The sequence below is a fragment of the Simochromis diagramma genome, unplaced genomic scaffold (assembly GCF_900408965.1).
Source record: "Simochromis diagramma unplaced genomic scaffold, fSimDia1.1 OVJJ01000079.1, whole genome shotgun sequence".
NCBI classification, from domain to species: Eukaryota; Metazoa; Chordata; class Actinopteri; order Cichliformes; family Cichlidae; genus Simochromis; species Simochromis diagramma.
Genome location: NW_024387075.1, coordinates 615,801 through 639,017, shown reverse-complemented (window position 1 = coordinate 639,017; position 23,217 = coordinate 615,801). Strand labels below are relative to the sequence as shown.

General features: G+C 42.1%; 2 protein-coding genes across 10 annotated transcripts in view; one reads left to right on the top strand and one right to left on the bottom strand.

Annotated features, from left to right (window-relative positions):
• Positions 1 to 13,343: 13,343 nt before the first annotated feature.
• dbx1a (developing brain homeobox 1a) lies at positions 13,344 to 16,690 on the top strand. The gene is made up of 4 exons (XM_040045590.1): positions 13,344 to 13,880; positions 13,998 to 14,099; positions 15,661 to 15,863; positions 15,989 to 16,690. The coding sequence occupies exons 1-4, from the start codon at positions 13,517 to 13,519 to the stop codon at positions 16,280 to 16,282; spliced, it is 963 nt and encodes a 320-aa protein (XP_039901524.1). The 5' UTR covers positions 13,344 to 13,516; the 3' UTR covers positions 16,283 to 16,690.
• Positions 16,691 to 16,743: 53 nt separating this feature from the next.
• Positions 16,744 to 23,217, bottom strand: part of nav2a (neuron navigator 2a) — a 213,148-nt gene continuing 206,674 nt past the window's right edge. For all 9 annotated transcript variants that reach the window (XM_040045584.1, XM_040045580.1, XM_040045582.1 and 6 more), the window contains 7 exons: positions 22,747 to 22,982; positions 22,183 to 22,334; positions 21,825 to 21,896; positions 20,456 to 20,652; positions 20,257 to 20,375; positions 19,781 to 19,981; positions 16,744 to 19,631 (listed from right to left, as the gene is read on the bottom strand). In XM_040045584.1, the coding sequence (XP_039901518.1) occupies positions 19,506 to 19,631; positions 19,781 to 19,981; positions 20,257 to 20,375; positions 20,456 to 20,652; positions 21,825 to 21,896; positions 22,183 to 22,334; positions 22,747 to 22,982 (1,103 nt within the window). In that variant the 3' untranslated portion in view covers positions 16,744 to 19,505. The remainder of the gene's footprint in view (positions 19,632 to 19,780; positions 19,982 to 20,256; positions 20,376 to 20,455; positions 20,653 to 21,824; positions 21,897 to 22,182; positions 22,335 to 22,746; positions 22,983 to 23,217) is intronic.

The following is a 23,217-nucleotide window of genomic DNA, read 5'->3' as shown; positions in this document are numbered from 1 at the left end:
AGAGCTGAGAGCTATGTAAACTATGGTGGACTTTTTAGAGACAGTATATGGAACAGAGGCAAGTGAATGTTTCTGCATCAAGGCATTAAACTCAGCCTTGCAAGACAGTAAAAACTAGAGCACATATCTGACGCATTTTAAAAAAAAAAGAAGGGGGGGATGTGTTAAAAACGTACGTTACTCTAGTTCCATAAAAATGACAGCCTATGCCTGAAGAGACAGCGGCTTGTGAAAGTTGGAGATAGTAATGGTGGAGTGGTTGGCAGCAGATAGGAGGGGTTGATATAGAAGAGAGGAGGAGGAGGTGGTGGTGGTGGTGGTGGGGTCACAGTGGTTCTATTCAATCCCTAAGACAACACCACACAGAATGATAGACTCCTCTGAATTGTTTGTTGCTCATGGGCCATTCTCCCTGCTGTCTCCCTCAATGGCACCCTTAGCCGCACATGAGAGACTCTCACAGGTACCAGAAAGACTGTGTGTGTGTGTGTGTGTGTGTGTGTGTGTGTGTGTGTGTGTGTGTGTGTGTGTGTGTGTGTGTGTGTGTGTGTGTGTGTGTGTGTGTGTTTGAAGGGTGGGGTGGGATGGGGTGGTGGAGGTGGGGTTGTATTTTAGAGATAAAGCCTTCTAGTCCTATGGTTGATTGCTCCACTATAGACACTCACTCAGTGGCTCTGAAAGGCTCCCTCAGACGCCAGTGAATAAACTCTTACTCTTACGCATCCATACATCACCCCTCCCTCCACCTCTCCTCCACCCTTCTGTTCTGGCAGATCCACCCCCTCCACTCTCCCACTTTGAATTTTCCAGAGATTTGAGCACAACCCCTGAAACCGTCCTCCCTCCAAAAAGTTTCCACACTTCTCCAAGAAAAAGAGTCTTTTCTCCCGACCTTCTCATGCTTACAAATGTTCACGACTCTCACAAAGAGTCACAGCCGTTTGGAAAGTCATCATTTCCATATTGACCACTGCAAGCACAATGCTGCTATTTGGATATTCATTACTCATCAGGCATATCAAAAACTATTATGTTTTTAATCTCTGACATGTATATAGATGATATCAAATTAGGCCTTTGATAGTTGTGCTTGTTGGCATTCTGTTACCATCCACTTTATATTGCTCTTAGATTCATAACTAGCTTCAGATCGCTGATAACATGAAATAATCACACCTGGTAGGCAGCTCTATAGCCAGGCATCTTGGTTTGGCATTACCAGGAAATAGCTGTCATCTTCCTTCCTGTTGACCTTTGAAAGAGACAGATGTTGAAATGCTGATGTTGTACTGGCAAGCTAACCATTATCCTGCATCTCTAAAAGGCCCTAGTTAGCACTGTTGTGGTGTCTGTCAGCAGGTTCCTGGCTGCAGGAAGTATCACATTGACATTTACTGACACAGCAGGATTAGCTGGCTAATTTACCCCAACTGGTAGGTGGGAATTTACTTAATACATTAGTACGTTGTCAGATTTAAAAAAAAAAAAAAAAAATACTCTGCTAGTTAGTTGAGTAATGCTATAATCACTTGGTTATGGTTAAGAAAACTGTTGGTCATTTTTGTTAGCTCATCCATTTTCCTAAAGGAAGAGATCATGTTTGGGGGTTTTATGCAAATTTGTGGAAAGACTGAATCCTTTTTTTCCTTCTTAAATTAACTGGTTCAAGCATGTAAAAGTGGATTTTCTATTCTCTATAAACTTATATCTTCAAATTTAGGTACTTGATCCTTTCAGGCTTCCATCTTTAGTCACAGTCCTTGTGGGCAGTTGCATTTGAACAGGTGTTACTTGCAAGCATGTATGCAAAAAGTCGATGTGGATATCAGCAGATGTACCGCATTTGGCAAAATGCAATTTGAAAACCATCAGCTATTATTGTATCTGCATTTTTTATTAACTTTTAAATAATTTATCTGTAGTTGTAAATAATAACTCATGAAACAGCCTACATGAACCAGTATATATTAGTATATATTGACTTTTTTGGAGAAAAATGTTAATGATGATGATGGTTCAGCATTACTTCTAATAAAGTACACTTTCACTGCTGCTGAAAGAAATGCTATGGGATAAGGCATGAAATGGAATTATTATTATTATTGCTATTATTGTATTGTATTCGGCAGAGTCAAATGGAAGAAAAGGTCAAATGGATAATTTTAACTACTGCTCAGTTCCCATGTAGCCATCTCTCAGGAGTGTAGAATGGTGCAGTGAAGATGAACAGGGAGTCAATGTGTCCTCAAAGACCTGGGCGGTGAGGCTTTCCACACACTGGTTTGATTGACACTGTCTATCACGGGCAATGAACTCTACTCTAGTTGTTTTGTTGTTTTTTTTAACTCCCCTCCCACGCCCAGGTTTCACCAAGGCTAACTTTACAGTTATTTATACATTTTATTTGTTTGGCTGACACTTTATACAAACTTGCATTTCCCTACTTAAGCCCCTGACATCCCAGCTACTGTCATCTATTTACATTTTATAACCTTTATATGTAAAGCCCGGTGGCTTGGGGAGCTGATTGTTGCCTCCTTATGGTGCTGCTTGGTTTAAGCCATTCAAATTCAGCCTCGGTGGTGGAGGTGCAGGGCTTTGCATATTCCCGAGTCCTCAGAGACTTTAGCCCAGGCAGGCCTACCTTTGTCTGCACCTCAGCCTGTGCACCTCAGGGAGTTCTTTGCTCTGATCAGGCCTCCATTTAAACAAGTTAAACAAAAACAACATTTAATCCAACCAGGTTCCCTCAATCCAAGATTTATTTGCAAGCTGTTACCCTTCTGCTCCTGGTGCGATGGCAAATGTTAATTCCTTGGGTCATTGGATTGTTTCCTAAGCTGCACGTTTACCACTAAAGAATGTAAAAGAAAATCCAGTTTACCTGCTTTTTAAATTTTAACACCAAATTTTGTGCTTTAAGAGTAATATTTCCAAATTGATAATAAGGATTGTATTCATTTCCTTTTTTCTTTTCTGAAAGCACACCAACTGTCCGGCTGTCTTTTTTCCCCCTCTCACAGTTATTTTTCTCTTGAATGACACATTCAAGCACTTCAAAATCTTCTTTTACAATAGATCTAATATTGGCTGCCCTTCAGCCCTCTCCTTTGCTTCTTGTTTCAATCGTCTCATACACTTGTGAGGAAGTATGGCTAAATTAGTCTGCTTAGAGAGAGGAGAATTGCCTTAATTAAAACTTCATCCTCCAAATGTCCAAATCCCCGCGCTCTGCTTTATTCTTCTCCTCTCATCCTCTTTCCTCCTCCACAGCCGCGTCTCACCAAGCAGACAGAAGGGGGACATCGTTGACTCGCACTCCAAGCCTTTCACTTATTTACCAGCCTCAATAGAAATCCCCCCCACATTAGATACAATGACCTTGCAAATTAAAGGAATGACTGTCCAGATTAAATCAAGCTAGCCAGCTCCATGCCAGAAGCTCAGCTCTCAGTCTGAGCTTAGCCTGCTCTCGTCTCATTGCCCCCCTCCTTCGAACTCTTCAGTCTCCCTCATAAGCAAGAGGTGAGCGGAGAAAGTGAATGGAGTTTTTTTTCCTTTGGTCCTTGAGATGCTACTTCTTGCTAATTAACTGGTGCTCTTTGTCATCTCCTCTGTGAGTATGGAGGACATAGGAAAGACTGAATAGTTTCTCTCAACTGGCCTTTGCAACTGTCTCTTGCTCTCTTCATTCTGCTGTCATTGTCTGATGTTGCAACAGTGAATGAATTGATTGTGCTTTTATTAATTAGTTTTTTGCACACTATTGGTGCCATTGTCATTGGTAGCTTGTGAAATGTTTGGAAGGAATCGGTTTCTTACTGTGAACATTTTTGTGCTGTCTGGTCATTAAAAATAAATTTCAAAGTGTGTGTGTGTGTGTGTGTGTGTGTGTGTGTGTGTGTGTGTGTGTGTGTGTGTGTGTGTGTGTGTGTGTGTGTGTATAGTCTCTTTGCATGTGAATAGAGCTGTGATCCTTGGACTCAGGAGATGGCCTATCATAGCCTGTCATCTTTAATCCTTGAATTATTGTCCCCAGTTCAATGAATGGTGTAAAATTGGAACATATGTGTCATTATTCTGTAAATCTTTCATTATATTGTGATTGCCAGTCAGTTGTTTTATCCCAGCCTGTTTTCACAGGCCATCGCTCACAAGCTGCAAATGTCTCACGCAGCAGTCATCATTTGCAAATAATGTCTTTTCTTCTTTTCATCAAACATGCAGAAAATTCAGTTTCTCGGATTCCATGAATTATCACTGCCGCTCTGATTCAAGGAGTTGCATGAGTATAAAACTATGCATCTGCTTCTAACAACAAATGGTAGCTATAATTTCCCATCCATGTGCTTGGATCTTGGATATAATTGGAGATCAGGCTGGGCTGGACTTTTTGGACACACGTCGTAAAGCTAACGCGACTGGATTCCCCGACTGTGACACTGAGATTTGCTGCTCCCTTGATCAATTATCCTTGCCTTGTCTCACTGTATCAACCCTATAGTAAAAAGTCTGTAAAGATCCATCAAACTGTAGACATAAAGACAAGACAGTGGGAAATTGTTCAAGGACACAGTGGTCATGGATAATAGCTGGAATCACACTCTGCCTCATGAAAACCAATTAGAACAACTGAAGCTATAATCTGTGCCTGTGTGGAGCAGGGCAAACAATAGGTCACTCTCTGTTTTTATGTCTTCTGTGCTGCCTAAACATGAAGATGAGTTGTAAGAGCAGGTCGAGTTCCTTGCATCCTTGACCTATTGCGTAGTTTTGAAAGGGTGGCATCTCTTCTTCAAGCTTTACCTCAAGAGATTTTTGAAGGCAAGTGAAAGTTTCACATTCCTCCTCTGCAATTTGTTTTCTTTGGAGTGGACTCTCTCTCTGTCCATTGTTCTCTTCTTGACCTCAAGCGTCTTATTGTTTGGGACTGCAGAGCAGAGGTCACTCTGCAATAGGTGACCCTTCCCCCTGCTGCCTTCATTCCACTATTGTACAAGAGTGTAAGACGTACAAGAGGTCTCTAGGAAGACTCTTCAACTAAAGATAATATACAAAGTACTCTGAGATATACCTCAATACAGCTTTGAACAACTTGAAATAGGAGATGAATGGAAATGTCGAAGATTCAGAGGAATCGCAACAAAGCCAGAGACTTCAGCAGTCTCCCATAATGTTTGCAAAAGCTTTAAGAAATAAGGAGCTCTACCTCATCTCTGTTTAACTCCGCATCCTAGTTGTGAGTTTAAACAATGCAATTCTGACAAATCGATGTGAGAATTGCATAAAACAAAAAACTTGAATCTGGGTATATTGTGCACTAAGTTGAAACAGCTTAGAGCTCAACATAGCTGCTAAACCTGAAGAAAGAGGAAGAGTGAAGAAGAAAGGAGATTTTGAAAGGAACTGAAGAGTGATGGTTTGGTGAACTGACAAGCAGAAAAGAGGAGTTAAAGAGCTACGGAGCAGAGGTCAGCTCACCTAGAGCCTATTAGATTCCCCCATAATGCAGTGATGGGATAAATTATCAGTCACACTGAGAATAAGAACCAGCACAGGCCAGTGGTTCCAAATGGCTGCATATGACTTTGAGATGCAAGACTTTGACTGCTCCAGGACTCAGACTGAGGTGCAGGGGGTCCGCTGTGTGGAAAGTCAGTAAGACCACATTACTCCCAACTGTTATACCTAAAGACCCTGACTGCCCCGATGGTCATCATGCCTCACAGAGTTTCAACAGGCTAAATGGACCGACGGGAGGTTCACATCCGGGTTGAAGGGAACTGCAGCTCCCTTGTTAGCAAACCACCACCTCATATCATGTCCCACAGAACCATGCGGTTCAAATATCAACATAATGATATGTGATATACTTTGAATATTAACCAGTGTAAACTAGACATTGGATAATATTGTACAGTATGGTAGGTACCATTACAAATGGTCTTGTTTTGGCAGTACAGAATAAGAAAGAAACAATAATACTGACACATATTTGGCTCCAAGTTTGTGTTGCAACTAAATGTTGCTAAAGTCCTCAGTTAGTATTTTTCATATTGTTTATTTTTGACTTAATAGATTCTGTTCATTACAAGCTCTCAGATGTGACATTTTAACTTTGTTTCCCAGTGAACAGTTAAAAACCCAAAGATGAATGAAAAAAAGAATGAAATAAAAGGAGCAACCAGCTTTAAATGACTTAAATATAGCTTAAATTTAGCTAGCTAACTTGCTTAGCAAATGCCATCCCATCATTCCACTTTAATATATGCCACTTTTGTGGTAATCTATAAATAATGAATAAATTTCTCTTAAAAAAAGGAATGGAGACTTTTTGATCGGTTGTTCATTTGTTCATTAGCAGATACGAGGCCTAGTTAGCAGCTAGCAACATCTGCCAAAGTAGCGACAACCCTAATAATGCAAAACTTTATGGCTTAATAATCTGAATTGTTGAGTTGTATAAAATGAGTTGGGGGTTTTTTAATATATATTTTGGCTAGTATTTGAGATTATTTCCACTGTAAGGTCTGACATTTCAGTACAGGGAATATACAGAGGCTGTTTTTAAAGCTAGCCTCAATTGGCCTTTGGAGAAAGATTGGTTTTATTTTGTTTTTCATTCATTTTTCAAGAATTCCACTTAGTCAATACTCTCAAATAAATCCTGAAAGTGAACATTTTAACAATTTAATCATATAAATTGAGCTTAAGAATGGGGACAAAGCAGTGTATTTTTAAAAATGATAATCGTGGGCTAAACAACACCAGCCCTGGCAATGAGAAAAAAGAGCATTTCGGTACCATTATTGAATTTAACAGAAAATTTAAATAAATAAATAAATAGAACAGTGTTTCAGGCAAAAATAACTGAATGTTAAGATCTTTGTACATTTTCTTTAGAATGACAATAAATAGCAAACCTTTGGTTCTGACAATGTTTTTCTCTCAATGTAAAAGAAGATAAGTGGAAAATGCTAAATGTTCTGTTGTTTTCTTGTTGATCTTCGATTAATCATGAGGCCAAGTACAAGAACCGTGTCAGCCTTGTTTATGCAAGGCTCAGCTCGACACACACCCACAGACACACACAGTATTACATGCAAACGCACTTGTGCAGCAGGAGCAGTAGCAGCACTGAAAAGATCACTGGTTTCCCCCTGTTATGCAAATGCATCAAAACGCTTGAGTGAGAATTATATATGAATCCAATGAGGCTTTTTCTCTCTTTTAGAAATGCTTAGCCACAAGTACTGAGAGCCCTCAATGGCAAGCGTCCGCTTCACTCCCCGGCCATGCGTATTATTCAGCTTGACGAGACGCAAACTGACATAAGCACCCAGGCTCACTTTCACTCACTGGCAATCCGATTATATGGCCAACACGGCATCAATGCTACAGGGCCAACAGGCAGTGAAGTCCGTCAAGCATCCCCTCCTCCACCCAAGCTCCTTCTTTCCCCATTCATAGCACCTTCTTCAACTGCCCTGTGCAGCTACCCCTCCCAAACACACTCTCACACACACTTCTTGAGGCCTCCGGCCTTAGTAAACAACAAACTTCCAGGACAGAGTTTTCAACTGACAAATTTAAACCCGATCAAAACTTTGTTGGAAAGATGGGGGGGGGGAAATAATTAATTAAAACTCTGAAAACTCTTCCACCTTCCATTCTGTCTAAATAGTTTCTGTCTTTCTTGTTGTGCACATTGCTGGAAAACATGCAAGCAAGCATTTGGTTTTATTTTAATTGTGTCAAGCTTGTTCTCATGCAGCTCTGCAGAGCACAAAGACAGCATTAGGCAGCTGCATTCAGTATCCTTCTGAGCCCTGTCTAGTGCCTGTTCATTCCATAATAATCAGATATTAGCAGCTATATCTATATCAGACAAGTTCTGCAGGTCGGGCTGACCAGGAGAGTCACCACTAATGTCACCATGGGTCTCCTAAGCTAAACCGGTCTTGACAACCACACAGCCCGGCCTTCTTTTCCGTGCTGTGCAATGACGCTTGGGTCCTTAGACAGGGCACTCGTTGAAGCAGTGGGTGTTTACATGACGCTACCCCAAAAGACTGCCAGGTGCTCGGGAGGGGGTGGTGGAGTGGAGTCTCCTCTCATAAATCGCCCCAAATCCGTGAAACTAATGTCGAGATGAGATTAAACATGCACAGAGATACATTTGCAATTGATTAGCACTGAGCCACTGTGACAAATTGTATATAATTTTGAGAGAGTGTGTATGACCCTTTGTGTGCGTGTTTCCAATATCAGCACCAGATTATTGAGAAAACTAAAGAGGTTAGTTAAACAACAATTATTTAAAAGCAGTTCAAATGAAGTGTCTAAATACCAGGTGATTTTGTTTGTTTGTTTGTTTTTTATTTAAATTTTTTGGAGTCTATTATTATTTATTTTTTTTTACCAGGAGCCAGCACTAAAATATTTCAGACATGATGTAATTGCAGTAACTTCAGGTAGAGTTTAATAACCCAGTCAAGGATGTTCCACCTGCCTGACTATCCCTTCTAAAACAGGGATTTCAAGCACTACTATGTTTCCTCTGCACCCCTCTGTTTTGTCTGGTATTAATGAGCAATTAACTTTGCATACAAGGTCACGGACAATGGTATTGGTTGTCAGATTATGCTAATGCTGTTGGCAGTGGCTCCACTGAAAGAGGACAGGGAATCCCTGTGAATAGAGAGGGTTCTGGCCTTTCTCCAAGATCAGAAAATGATATGCAAACTGTACCAACATGCGTTTTAAAAGGATTAGGACACCACTCGACATCCATACCAACAACTGCTAATAAATGAACAGCAAAAAGGGGAGGCAAGTGTCCCCCGTCTGGCCCGAAAAGAGCCATTCTGCTTGGAAACTTTATGCGGCTGAGAGCAGAACTTGCAATTTAAAGTTTGGATGGTTGCTGTGAAATTGATGTTCTTAAGGATTGTGATTTGATAAGATGTAACTTTGGGGTTGTGAAGATGAGATCAAAAAAATTCTAACAAAAGGCCAAACTAAAAGAATTCAGTGTGTGGCGAAGCAAACAAAAAAGGGAGCCTGGGGTGAAACTAAGAAGTTGAACTCCCATGACCAAGTGAGAGGGAACAGGTGCAGCTAGAGTTCATACAGAGCGCTTTGTGTCCTGATATGGCTCCCGTCCATTTGGGGAAGAAGGAGGGGCCCATGTTTAATACAAAGTTAATATCAATTTAATGCTTGTCACTGTTCTTCTGAATCTTGTGGCATCGCTAATTCGCTCAGTGTTGAGCAGGGGCTTTTGCACCGCCTGCACCAGATGCCACAGGGACCTTCAGTGCTGCAGCGAGCGGTGAGGTGAAGCCGCGGCCAAAACACCCCAAGTGGGAGCTGCTGCTGAGGTGAAGCCCGGTCACAAACTGAATCCATTGAAATAGATGTTTGGTTAACTTCACATGGCAGGAGCAAAGACCCATTTCAGCTTCATCTGAAACCTGTACACACTGGGACATTTTAAGAACTGTATGGGCTAAAGGCCGGAGTCATCTGACAAACGATATACAGCGAGGGCACAAGCACTCACAAACTTCAACAAGTAGTACCAAAATCATTAAAAATTGGAGGGGATGGGGGGCATGAAGATTATCATAAATTATTTTAATGTTATCAAAGAAAGATGAGTTTAAGACTTCTTTTTAGTAATTGCTTTATAGAAGCTGCAATTTACCATGATCTCACTGAAGTAGTTGATTTCAATAAATGTACGTACCACTAGATCATTTCATATTGAAAATGCAAAGAATATCCTATTTAATTTTTTATCTTCTATTTGCTTCCACTGGCTTGTCTACTTTCCTGCATACTTGTTTCTTTTAATAAAATTGGATTTACTGTATGAATACTTCCACACTGGCAAGTAAAAAAAGACTCAGTTTTTTTGTTTGTTTGTTTGTTTGTTTGTTTGTTTTTTAGATTATTAGTGTAGCACACCATCATGTGAATTGTAGTTTGTAATCAGCCAAAACTAGTTTCTCCTTTTTCTATTGCAAGTATAATAAGTGATGCAAACGTGATCCAAAAAACAAATGATCTGTTTCCAGATTTTTATTTTTACCTGTTTATTTTTTTCATGCATGTGAAAATAAATGTAAAAAAAATCTTCTGGAGCTATGTAGTGTTTGAGGACTCATATTTTGGACACCCAACACAAAAAGTACGGAACTTACATTTCAGGTTTACCCTTTCCCCTTAACTAAAGCCTAGTTTTATTTCAGAGTGCACCATTTTTTGTATTTAAATGTTAGTGGGTAACGAGTTTGGCGTTGTATTCAAATGGAAAATATCGAGTACAAATATGTAAAATGTGCAAAATTAGGCTTTTCTTTAACATAATGAAACAAACTGCGTCATTTTTCTCGTAAATTTGAATTTTGCAGTATGTAGAGCTACAAATTGTTAAACTTTCGACGTGCAGATTTTTATTTATTTATCAGTTTTGTTGTAATGATTCAAAGCTAAACAGTGTTGCTAAAACCACACTGAAATCGGCACAACAGAAGTTGTCGGGATGGATGTGTTAACTCAGAGAAAGCGTTTAACGGAGTCAACAGACCCTGATGGAGGTGGATGCCGGCTAAACGGCTGCAGGGTGGAGATGGATGGACTGGTGGCCGGTGTCATAAACCAGGCAGCAACCAGTCAGCACAATCTGTTCGTCCCGGTTAAGTGAAAAGACGGGGAGTTCCCTTTCCTCGATGCGCCCACGTCACTGATAAATAATGAGGGAATAATAAACAGTCAACCACCTGTCGGACCCGCAGCACAATAGGACGGCCCATAGAGAGCCTCTCATGCATGGGTAACATATTTACTCAGCCCCTTTCACTTAACGAAGCAGAAAGAGAGCCAAGATAATGGTTAAGTTCATCTATTTGGTAAACTGGCATGGCCCAGCCGGAAAAAAAACTATAACACTCTTAGGAAAAGTGTTTAATGTAATCAGTATAACTGGGAGTGTAAATGAATTGCATCTCCTGCAGCTGCCACTCTGTAATGGTAATCCCTATACAGACAGGCCTATCAAAGGCTATCAGGATATTCTGAGTACTATAAATAATACTGGCAATATGAATAATATTGCTATGTCAAACTGACGCATTAAAAACTAAATGGTAAATACCACCGCGGATCCACACTTTCGCAGTGATTTATAAAACACTTCTGGGCTTGTACTACAGAGTATCACGTGGTGCCGCCTAAACTTTAACTTGTATTTGAATCCCTGCGGGATGATTGTATAAAAGTGATGGACTGCATCGTGCTCTGACAGAGGGAGGGTCGTTAGTGTTAATGTTTGAGAGATGCGCTATTAATGGCTTTTAATTCAGCCGCAGCCAGCTGTTTTTACTCGGCCTGGTAAAGGAGCGGGGACGTGGCAAGCTTGCAAAGCTCGTAGAAATTAGTCTCGGTCAGCCAGAGAAGCCTATGCTTCCTGCTAACCATCTGCTTACCGCTCACAAAAGAAGGATTTCGGGCGGCCAAGTAAAGGAATATAGGCTCATAAAAAAGCTTTGAAGGTCTCGTTACTTAGTGGAGGTGTAGCTGCCGGGACGGAGCGCTGTGTTAACGCCTGTTTGTGCGTCCTGCGCTCGTGAATAACGCAGACGCACCTCTTACAAGCGCTGACTCTCTTTAAAGGATCATTTCACGGAGGCGTTCCCTTTTAATTATCGGAATTGTGGCCACTTTATATTAGACTGACGTAGAAGTGCTAATCATGATCTGAGCTGATCCCAAATGAAGCTTAGCTTCATACAAAATTTGCAACTCAGAGAAGGGAAGGAAGGCTGATTTTTAATTATGTCAGATTTTAACTCGCTCTTCCACTTAACAGTGAGCCTATTTTCTTCAAAAACAAAAACAAACTAAAATATGGTCTAAAGAGTGTAACTATTCTATTTTTGTTGTTGTTTGTTTTTTTGTTGTTGTTTTTTAAGGAGACTGAAAAATTGCACACAATGAGTTTCATATCTGTAAATGAAAATAATCAGTGTGATCAAAATGAATTTTTGGTAAAGAAACGTAATTAAGGCCTAAAATGCGCCGAGCGTTGTACTCTTGAGCTCAAAGAAAAGATATAAACGAAAAAACATGATCTGGGGCTAAATTACATATTTTAATAAAATCAAGTTGTAACTTTTGTTTACATTTTAAAGCCACATATTTCCTCCAGATTGGTTTTATTTTAATTGTTTGTTTGTTTTTTAATTGGGTTTAATACTGGCAACAATTGGGATCCCCCCCTCTTTGAGTCTGAAACGCATTTTCGCCTGATTGCGCTGCTTTAACTGGTTTTCTGGGGGGGGAAAGCTGACAGAACACGACTATCAGGCTCCAAGTCGCTTTAATAAGAGTTTTATATGGGGTCTCAGTGTCCGCTCATATGAATGCGTTTTAAATCAAATCACAGATGCACTTTTATTCAGCCAGTTAAAATAGCAGAACAAAACCGTCTTTAGAAATAAGGCTTTTTTTTTTCTTTCTTTTTTTTTTTTATTCCACTGGGCTTTTTCTGAAGGCGAGAGAAGGAAGGGGAGAAAGGCCGAGGGGCGCCTCCTCCGCAGCTGAGGGTGACAGTTAGTTCATGGTTAACAGGATCATGAGCGCACGGCTCAGGCCGCACACTTCTACTCTGCGCACAGCCGCAGCTCAGTGCGCAATGAATGAAGCCTGTGCAAAAAAGAGTGATATTTAACACATCTGTTAAAGCGTTTTGATAGCAGAAATCCGTTTAAGACATTATTCCATGACGAGGGCCAGATTGAGTGTTGAGAATCCCATGAAACCCTAAAAGTGATTTACATCTGAGATGCAGCCCATGTCTGCAACTGATGTAGAAGGTGTAGGTTTAACAACAAAAACGGACTACAGTTTATTCTAATAATGACAGCCAAATAGAAATCTCACCTGATTTTTTTAAAAGAAATCCACCCCAAGATTTTTATTTTTTGCATAACTGACAATAGATTAAAATAATAACTAAGCTTTTCTTTTAAATCCCGCATAGCAGAAGGGGAGCGTTAAAGCTAAAAGGGAATGATATCTTTTTAAGCAGTCATTAAATCTCCCAATATAATACCTGAATACAAAGATTGCTCTTTAATTAGGGCGCTTGGCTCTGCCAAACAAAACAAACTGAAAGGAAAGTAGCCAACATGCAAAATTGATGACTGAGCCTCCTTTGTGGTCCCCACATTGTGTGATACTTGCTTATGAAGTCTAATACAATCATAAATTGCGTCCTCCGGCCAATCAGCGGCCCGGGAGATGCTGCATGAAAGCGACCCATGTGGAGAACTTTGTTGAGCACCATTGTTGAGGCTGTCAGCCCTGAGTGGAGGGCCGAGGGGGGGCAGGCTACTATAAAACTTCTCTCCCCAGAGTGAGGAAACCAGAGGAGTTAGCAACCGTTCACAAGACTGATTCTCTCCCAGCTGACACAAGGAGTATTTGAATTTTTCTTAAAGCCGGGACCATGATGATCCCAAGCGTTATTGCGCCTCCTGCCTTCTACCCCGGGCTGTACCGGCCCGCCGCGGCTCTCCCGCTCCACCAGACCCTGCCGTCGGCCTTCCAGACCCACTCCAGCTTCTTGGTGGAGGATCTGCTGCGGATAAGCCGTCCCGCCGCCTTTATAAACCGGACTGTCCCGTCAGCGAGCGCCTCCGTGCCAACAGCCACCACCACCGTGTCCACCGGCGGCGCGCCGGAGCGCACGGTAGCGGTGGGTACGGGGACGCGCGAATCGTGCTCACCTAAAACATCGGTGCCGAACAGCAAGGATCCGAGTTTTCTCAAGTTTGGAGTGAACGCCATCCTCGCACCCTCACCAAAGACGGGTGAGTAGACACTACACCATCGCTCTGCTTTCTCCTTACGCGCATGCGTTTGAATTAGAGACACTTTTTTCTTTTCTAAATGAAGGGATGATTTTAACATGCTCTGCTCTTCAACAGCGTCCTTACCCCCTGCAGTCCACAGTCTGAACACCAAGACCTTTCCCGTCCCCTGCTTTGACGCAACCTTTCACCCCATATTCAGGGCGCCTTATTTACCAGGTAGGCGCAACATTTGGTTTTTTTACTCGCTTCTTCCTTATCGACGACTCTCTTTAGCCTTTAGAGTTGTGTCTGTACTAATTGCATTTAAATGTAAAACACTTTCACCCCCTCCTGTCATATATTTTAACCAAAACAGAAGCAGAAAGGGAAACAAACAGCCAGAAAAGAAGAAATCACTGTCTCATTAATGGGGACCGCTGGCTCTGGCCTCTGCGTGGACCCACACACCCACCCCCTAATTAACCAATTATCCCAAATCGTCACGCTCTAAATTTGAGGCGGGGTGGCGAGTTATAGTCCCCCTTGCTTCCCATTGGGGGGCGTTTTGGCATTTCCCCGGCACCGCGTTTTCCCACAGCGTCCGGGGGGCCAGCGGGCCACTGTGGCGGGCAACAAAGCCCTCACCACCGTGACCAATTTGGTCAGCTCCCACCGGGTGAACCACCCACACACCCCGGAGAGTGACTTTTACCAGTCGGACCAAAGGCGTGAACCAGTCATGCACTAATTTCCCTATTAGGCGCTATTGAGAGTTTTCAATATTCTCACAAGACCACATAGCGCGTCGTTGTTCTTGGTGCTGCTGCGAGCGCGGGGCAGCTGCAGTCAGGGGGGAGTCCAGGCAGTAGTGTGCGGACAGGAACAGCGTCCTTCGCCGGGAGAGGGGATTTTCAAATAACGCCAACGTTAAAAAAAAAAAAAAAAAATCCCAGTTGTGCTCCAATTGGAGCAGTCGGGGGAAAGTTTTCTGCATGCTGGGCGACTCATAGGATAGGTTACCGCTGACCTCAAATCCCCACTCTGTCTGTGCCTTAAACGTTTCTCTTTTCTCCGAGCGGGCCAATCATCGACTTGAGATAAAGAATAATCTCTTAGAAAAGTCTATAAAGTCGCTAGTCTTTCATTCAGACAAATCATAATAGAGATGGAGTCTTTTCATGGGCTCAGCTGAATGCCTCAACAAAACAACTCCAGCGTCCTGAATAGCTTTTCGTGTTCATTTAATGAAAATGATTTGAGGGCACGAAAAAAAAAGCACCATTCCCCTCCACTCTTCACTCCCCCATCCAAGCATCAGTATTCTGGTATGCAGTTGTGTTTAGTTTGAAAGTGTAAATCTCCTTTTGTTGCGATAATATATGGCCTTCGCCGCCTGTCCTGAGTCTTTTCACCGTTAGTTCATTACTACACAATTACCGTTCACGGTTTATTAACTCCTCTATCCGCCCTCACAGGGTTCCTTAAAGGATATGCTACCTCTTTACCATACCAATGCGGTTGGGGACCGGCCAATGTGCTAATTAGTCACCTCGTGCCATTTCACTCAGGACGCATGAGCACTGCACAGTTCCAAAAGGGAAACTTCAAATAATAATCCATTGAAAGCTGGTCCTAACGCAGAATCGTTATATTCATGCGGCCATGTCATGGTCTCATGTCCAGGCAGTTTTAAGTACAGCAATTCGGTACATTTGTGGCATGGTGGTTGTCTTTAATGACGGAAAACGATGCTAATTGCTTCCACTTAATTTTCTGTTTTGTTTTTCCTGCACTGTAGCATCTTCATCCGTTGTTCCAATCCCGGGGACTTTTTCGTGGCCCTTGGCAGCCAGAGGAAAACCCCGGAGAGGGATGCTGAGGAGGGCGGTGTTCTCCGACGTGCAGCGCAAAGCCTTGGAGAAAATGTTTCAGAAACAGAAATACATCAGCAAGCCCGACAGGAAGAAGCTGGCATCTAAACTTGGCCTAAAAGACTCGCAGGTAAAACTCGCAAGTGCTCAAAATGTTCAGTACGCCGTGCGTAAAAACCAGTTCCGTAATCCTCTAGCGACTAACCCATTATCGACAAACAACTTTACCCACTCATGATTTTCTCCTTCTTGCAGGTAAAAATTTGGTTTCAGAACCGACGGATGAAATGGAGAAATTCCAAGGAACGAGAGCTGCTGTCTTCCGGTGGATGCCGCGAGCAGACGCTGCCCACCAAAGCCAACCCGCACCCGGACCTCAGCGATGTGGGCAAGAAGTCCTCAGCCGAAGAGGAAGAGGAAGAGGAGGAAGAAAAGGAGTTCGGAACAGAGAGAATGAGGGCGGCAGGTTCCACCATCTCCTCTCCCTCCCTCTCCAGTAAGCACTCGGATTTCTCGGAGTCAGATGAAGAGGAGATAACAGTATCTTAATTTATTTTGAAAAGCGAGTATAGAGTTATAACCCATGATCTGTTTTTATGAGACTGTGACCAGATTAGAAGGAAACTGCCGCTGTGACAAACCATCAACGTCGCCGTTCAAACAAGTTGCACCCATGTTTGTGGCTTCATCAGTGCATGCGCACTGGACAGGATCTGCTACTGAGACACAGTTTGTTGTTTTGCACAGCTTTGTTCAATTGTACAGTATTTTGTACAAGTTCGTATGGAAGTTTTATGCCAAGAATATTGCGTTACTTTACATTGACATGAATAGAGTTGTTTATTGAAAAATGTAGCTATTTTGTTAATTTATACCAATTTGTTTAATAACTATGTTGTATTATGTGCTGTATATATGTTTATTTCACCTTTTGTACAAAAATCAAATAAAACTAAACAATTCCAAGTCACATGTGTGTGTAGTTTTAAGATAACAGTTTGACCATTCAATCATAAATAATTATTAATTTTATTGAAACACAATAACTTAAGACTAGTACAGTGATATCAAATTTAATTCTCTGAGCCCTGGACAAACCAGTGATGAGAAACTGCACCAATCTGCTCTGATGTAAAGAGACTGTACACAAAATACTCCTTTTCAAGTACTGTAACAAATTGTCTAGAAAAAGGTCATCAAAATGCTGCACAATAATCAACTATTTACAAAATTATGTTACATGTAAAAAAAAAAAAAAAAGTACATTGCTAAGAAGGCTAAACATTCATTGAGTTTGTGAGTAATAAATCAACAGACGAGTCAAACGCTTGATAGACATCCACACCTCTCAGAGTGGGTTTACACACGCAAACAGAATTAAGTCTCTTTGTGCTTACGAGGACAGTAGCAGGAGAGGCCTTATGAAATACACAGACACACTTAATGGACAAAGAACGTTGGCCACAAATCTGTAAAGTCTTCACATATCTGGTTCCACGCTGTACATCTCGAGGCAGTGCTGAAAACAAACACGCATGCGGCTTTTGGCTTCCATTTGGAGATCAGAATGAATGTTGCATAGGATAGGTGAGAAAAACATGGAAAGTCGCGCTGGACTCCATGACCCCAGCTTTAAGCACCCCTCCCAGAAGGCAGGCTGGGAGGCTTAAAACAAAAGTATGATATTCGTAATTCTTTAAGCTACTGAAATAATGGCAAACCACTTTTCATTATCATTCAACCACAAGTACTTTTATCTCACCTCTGATTAATTATATTAATATAAACAAAGCAGCATATGCACTAGTTTTCCATAATTAGCTCAATATGTAGTTATGACAGTTTTGTTCATCACAAATCACATAAAAACAGACAATAAGTGTGGCAGAAGCACAGTTCAAGGATGTGGATGAGGTATAAAAAAAAATTAAAGACTTTTTCTTAAAGTTCCCCTCACCCGATCAACCATCAATAAGTTAAGTTCGGGTATTGAGCACCACAACACATCCGAATCTTTTTCTTGATAGTGGTCCAAATATTTACACCATCTTCTCAGTTCACACATGCATACAAAAGCACTACTTCTCTTTCATGTGTATTCAATCATGCGGCATTGGTGAATAATATGATGAGAGGTCAGCATCACTCCTCGACAACCGCAGTCGCTCGAGGTGAGAGTCGACTCAGAGCCCTGTCAAGTTTACAGCCATTTAGAGGAATAAAGAATCCGCTAATGCACGTAGAAAATAGTAAGGCATTGTTTGTTAGAATTCAGTCCAGCACCAAAAGGGTTCTGTGCTACAACCGCCTGCTTGGGGCTAATGTGCATGGAGATCTCAAATGTTTACTAAGGGGGTTGAAGCATGAGCTCACAGACTTGCACGGTGAAGTTGTAACACAGCTAGAGAAGAATGCCTCAAAAAGGACAAATCTAGCTGTGGTGGATGATAACTTCCCATTAAGTGCCCTTTCCATTTAAAAATCTTTTTGTGAGAACTTTAAAGGGATTCTGTAAAAGAGATTTTCATCTGTGCAGTTTTTTAAAAGTTACTTTACAGATGCTGTGGATTAAAAAAAGAAACAAAAAGCTTTTCTCAGGAAGTAAGTGTTTATATTTGTCTCTTTAGCCAGTAAAACCTACATGTTATCCTTCTAGATTTACTGGAATAATAATTTCTCAGCTATAATGCCATATTATAACCTCTGTGGACCTTAAAGAAAAAGTGCAATATAATAAAATACCAAAACAAAGTGTAAGTAGGTTTTGTGATAAGAACTTTTGATTCAACTAACTAAGCTTGCCTTCATAAGGTTCTTTCTTAAAACACGGTGTAGACAAAGCTTTGCTACAGTATTTGCTTACTTCTCTGGTACCATATGGAAAGCCATCAGTTCCCATCCTTCATGTCCACAAACACGCTCAGCTATGGCAGGTAGGAACTCATCGCTTAGTTGGTTTTAATGGACACGTGTCCTTCGATGGACTCTTTTTTTTTTTGTCTTTGCTAGTTTGGGATGGACAACTAATGAACTCTCTGAGAAGTCTGTTGGAGTGAGATCGGGCATGCTATGAGACTGAACATTCACTTTGGCTCGATTCATCCTCCAGTGATCACACAGGCAACTTCAGCAATGGAAGAGGAGGAGGAGGAGCAAGAAAGTGGCTGGCTGTTCCTCCATCCATTCAACCCACAGCAGCATATATGTTTTCAGAAGGCTGAAGTACAGGGTTCACTCACGCTCCAGAGCTGAGGGCCTGTATCACCATCTGCAGGCAGCTCTGGCACACTACAGCTTGGCAGGACCCGTAGTGTCTTAGCCTGATGTCCTTGGACCGATGCTGCAGCCTTGTGGAGGATGGAGGACTCCTGGCTGGTGTTTTAAGTACACTGATGGCTGGTGATGATGGTAATGATGAAGCCTCGCCAACAGCAACAGGCTGCGTTCTTTTCTTCTGTCTGTCTGGAATACATGTCAGGCTCCAGAGAGAGGAGCCACGGGCCACAGTGGTGAAGGGAAAAAACACAAAAAACAGGACAAACAGCGCAGTGCAGTAGAAACTTCTGTTGCCCGTTTACTGAAATGCAATTTCACTTTTTTTTTTTCCTTTCCTTTTTTAAAGTATTTGGGTTACCTGCACCCAAATTAAGGTGGCTGGATTTTGTGGCATGAAATTCAACCCTCAAAAGGAAGTTCTCACACTGAGAACAGTTCTTATTATTTAAAAGAAAATTTTTTTTTAAAGTGATGCCGGTGTTGCCTTCAGATAGCATCACAAGGTCGACTCCAGCGATGAGTCCAGGATGTCATCCTGGTGGCTGTTGCTGTTGGAGTCGCTGTCGTAGCTCTGTGGGCTCGACGAGGTTGCTGCCTCCTTCAGACGCATCAGCATGTTCATCTGTCGGCACAACTAAGTGTCAGTTCGACTGAGCTTTATGCACGAAGCAGTTTCTTTCACACACAGGTTATAGTAGACACTGTGCATTTGGTTTAAATGGTTTAAATGCTCAGAACAGAAACAGGCATCACAGTCTGCTCTTTACTCACCAGTGGGTCTGCGTCACTGTCACTCTGTGGCGGCTCTTTTCTGACTCCTTCTCTCGGGGCTGAGTAGCCATCGAACCCGACATCCTCTGGCCGGAGCTGCAGCAGCGGGGGCCAGTCACCTGGAGGGGGGGTTGCTGACCACGGGTAGGTGTCAATCACCCAGGCAGCTGGGTCTTCCCATGCAGCTCTGCGGCCATACAGCTACAGAGAGAGACGAACATCAGAACTGTGACCCAGAGAAGCTTCGAGGTGGACAAAGAATTTAGGACAACAGTTTTGAAAAACAAGTTTGTTACCTGAGGTTCAGGTTTATGAGTAATAACTAAAAGTTACAGCAGACAAGAGTGAAAACTGGAACATATGTGAACAGAAATGAAAGAAGACACAGCTTCTGATTCTTTGATGAAATGGGAAAAATGTGAAAGAGAAGAATGGTAATATGTTTAATAACTCTACAAACAAAAACTAAGCCCAACCTGCAGTCCCTCACGCACTGCCTCCAGCATGTAGGGGATGATGGAGTAATTCCAGAGATCAGTGAACCAAACCCTGGAGCCTTCCACGTCCATGGGACATGACAAGAAGAGACGGGGTCCTGCAAACCACAGAGCAGAGGTATAAATAGTGCTTCCACACTGGCATCTATGCACTCCCTGTTCTCTCCCGTGCTCTCACCAATAGTGACATCAGAGGAGCTGTGTGTCTCCAGGAAGCGGTTGAGGTGGTGCCAGACCCGCGGGACCCAGTCGATAATCTTCACCAGCTCTACGTTGCGTGTTCGGCTGCTGATCTCCATCTCGATTAGCTTCCTTCTCAGGTAGCGGCCAAGGAAACCTTTCACTGGCTCCATGTGGTTGACACACAGCACCCACCTGATCAGAGATCACACAGGCATATTAGGACTCAGAAATATAACATCCTACCGCCTGTCCTGAAGGGAGAAGCTGTAACTATGATCATGTGAATCTAAGCATTCAGTTGCCAGGCTCTACAACAACAGCCTACAACATAATCTATTTCTCAAGCCAGGGAACCAGGGTTTTCTCAAAAACCCGTCTGACCAGAAGCTTTAGAAAACAACCATGTTTTGGGGGGGTGCAAACTGCTCTGACATATTGAAATAATTGTTGCCCTAATATTACATTTTTATATTTGTAGCTATTGTTTACAGTTTTGCAAACTACAAAACATAAAAAATTAAGTTCAATATATTCAAGAGTCAACCCAACACTTACTTAACCCTAGAAAAATTAAATATCGGAGCTCTTAGAGGTGATAAATTCAGCTGTTACCTCCTACGACCCACTAAAGAGGAATTCCTCTGCAATGTAGCTTTTTGTGCTTGTTACATTTTGCAGACTGGGTTTAACAACCAGCATGTAGAGAATCTGTGTGCATGTTTACTTTGCTGGACTTGTGATCCACGTTGAAAGTGACGACAGCATTTGGAGTTAGCGGTCGGCCCTCCAGCAGCAGCAGGTGATGCAATAGCTGATTGGCCAGGTAGGTCTTTCCTGTACCGTTATATAAGTTGTTGGTATTTATGCTTGTGCTGGTGCATTTTGTTTTAATTACTGTGTGGTTGGGTCTCTGTGTTTTATAAGCAGTGCCAGCCGATAGAAACAAATAAAACGCTGGGGTTTCCCCCCCCCCAGGTCTTTGCTCTTTGTTGTGCTCATTTTGTTTTCGGGTGCACACATATTTGTCCGTCTAGCTGTTCCAATTCTTTTTACATTCCTTCAGGTCCATTCTGGCAGTTTCAGCAGGCTTCCTCCAGGAATTTGCTGACATTTCTAAGTTCTTATATTGATGCTATGACATTTATTCTTTATACTGAGGGGATGATTGCTACTCTCTCACTGATAAATTCAAAAACTGGGGTGAAAAGTAGCCAGAAAAACAAAAGAAGAATCAACTGTGCTGAACAGGCCTGTCACTGTAGCTGTGGGTTGCATGGAGCCAACCTGTAGTCACATTTCTAGGGAGGTGCATGTCAGGTTAAACTGTAGGGTTTACGTAGCTATGGCATAAATCCCCAGTTTACCTGAAGTTGTGGTGAAGCTGCAGGTTGGGGGCAGATGAAGTGGCTTGGCTCATGGTGCCGATAATGTAAGGGCTGAAAGGCAAGAAAAGTACATCATTTCATGAAGTTACTAAACACGTTGAGAGGGATTTACTCTGCTTTAATCTGACGTAACTCCCTGAGCTGTTCTAACAGGGGTTTTCTTTCAGCTCAGTTCATTTGAGGTAAAGTGAAGCTAACCTGCTCTACAGAACAACTGTACACATTTTCAAATAAATGCGATACTTCTAGTCTTTATTGAGTAATAACACTAAGCATGTATACAAAATCCATTCAAGCTTTAGGAGGACTGTGCAGATGGAATGTGTAGTGAACTGACCTGTGCTGGTAGTTGCAGTTGAACAGACCATTGAAGATTTCTCCCAGGGAGCTGACATGGTGGAGGTTGTCCAAGATGACCATTAGAGGGCTCTCTGCCCCTGAGACACTGCTGCACTGCTCGGCCAAACCTGATAAGTACTGACGCAGCTCCTACAAACACATAGATTACGTTTTACATTTCTTAAGCCAGGGAACAAGTTGTTTCTCAAAAACCCGTCTGACCAGAAGCTTTAGAAAACAACCATGTTTTGGGGGGGTGCAAACTGCTCTGACATATTGAAATAATTGTTGCCCTAATATTACATTTTTATATTTGTAGCTGTTGTTTACAGTTTTGCAAACTAAACATAAAGAATTAAATTCAATATATTCAAGAGTCAACCCAACACTTACTTAACCCTAGAAAAATTAAATATCGGAGCTCTTAGAGGTGACAAATTCAGCTGTTACCTCCTACGACCCACTAAAGAGGAATTCCTCTGCAATGTAGCTTTTTGTGCTTGTTACATTTTGCAGACTGGGTTTAACAACCAGCATGTAGAGAATCTGTGTGCATGTTTACTTTGCTGGACTTGTGATCCACGTTGAAAGTGACGACAGCATTTGGAGTTAGCGGTCGGCCCTCCAGCAGCAGCAGGTGACGCGATAGCTGATTGGCCAGGTAGGTCTTTCCTGTACCGCTGGGGCCTGACAGGATGACGCGCCTGTGCTCCTTCAGCAGGGAGATGTAGCGCTGCAGCATCGGCTTGGGGATGAGCGTGTCGAACACCAGCGAGTCCACGTTTTCACTTCCTGCACCTGTACACACATATATTCATGTCATGGGAGGTTAGCAGTTTGCAGAAGATGACTGAGTTTGTCAAATATCTTAATGTTATTTTCTTTAGTTCAGTTAGCTAAAATCCTCTACCTTCCATAAGGTAGAGTGTATTAATTAAAGTGTATTAATCAATCAATAGTTTGTTTAAATTCAGATAATTTAATGTATCACAATTAAAAATCCTTTTTTTGACAGCTTTATTCATTGTTCTTT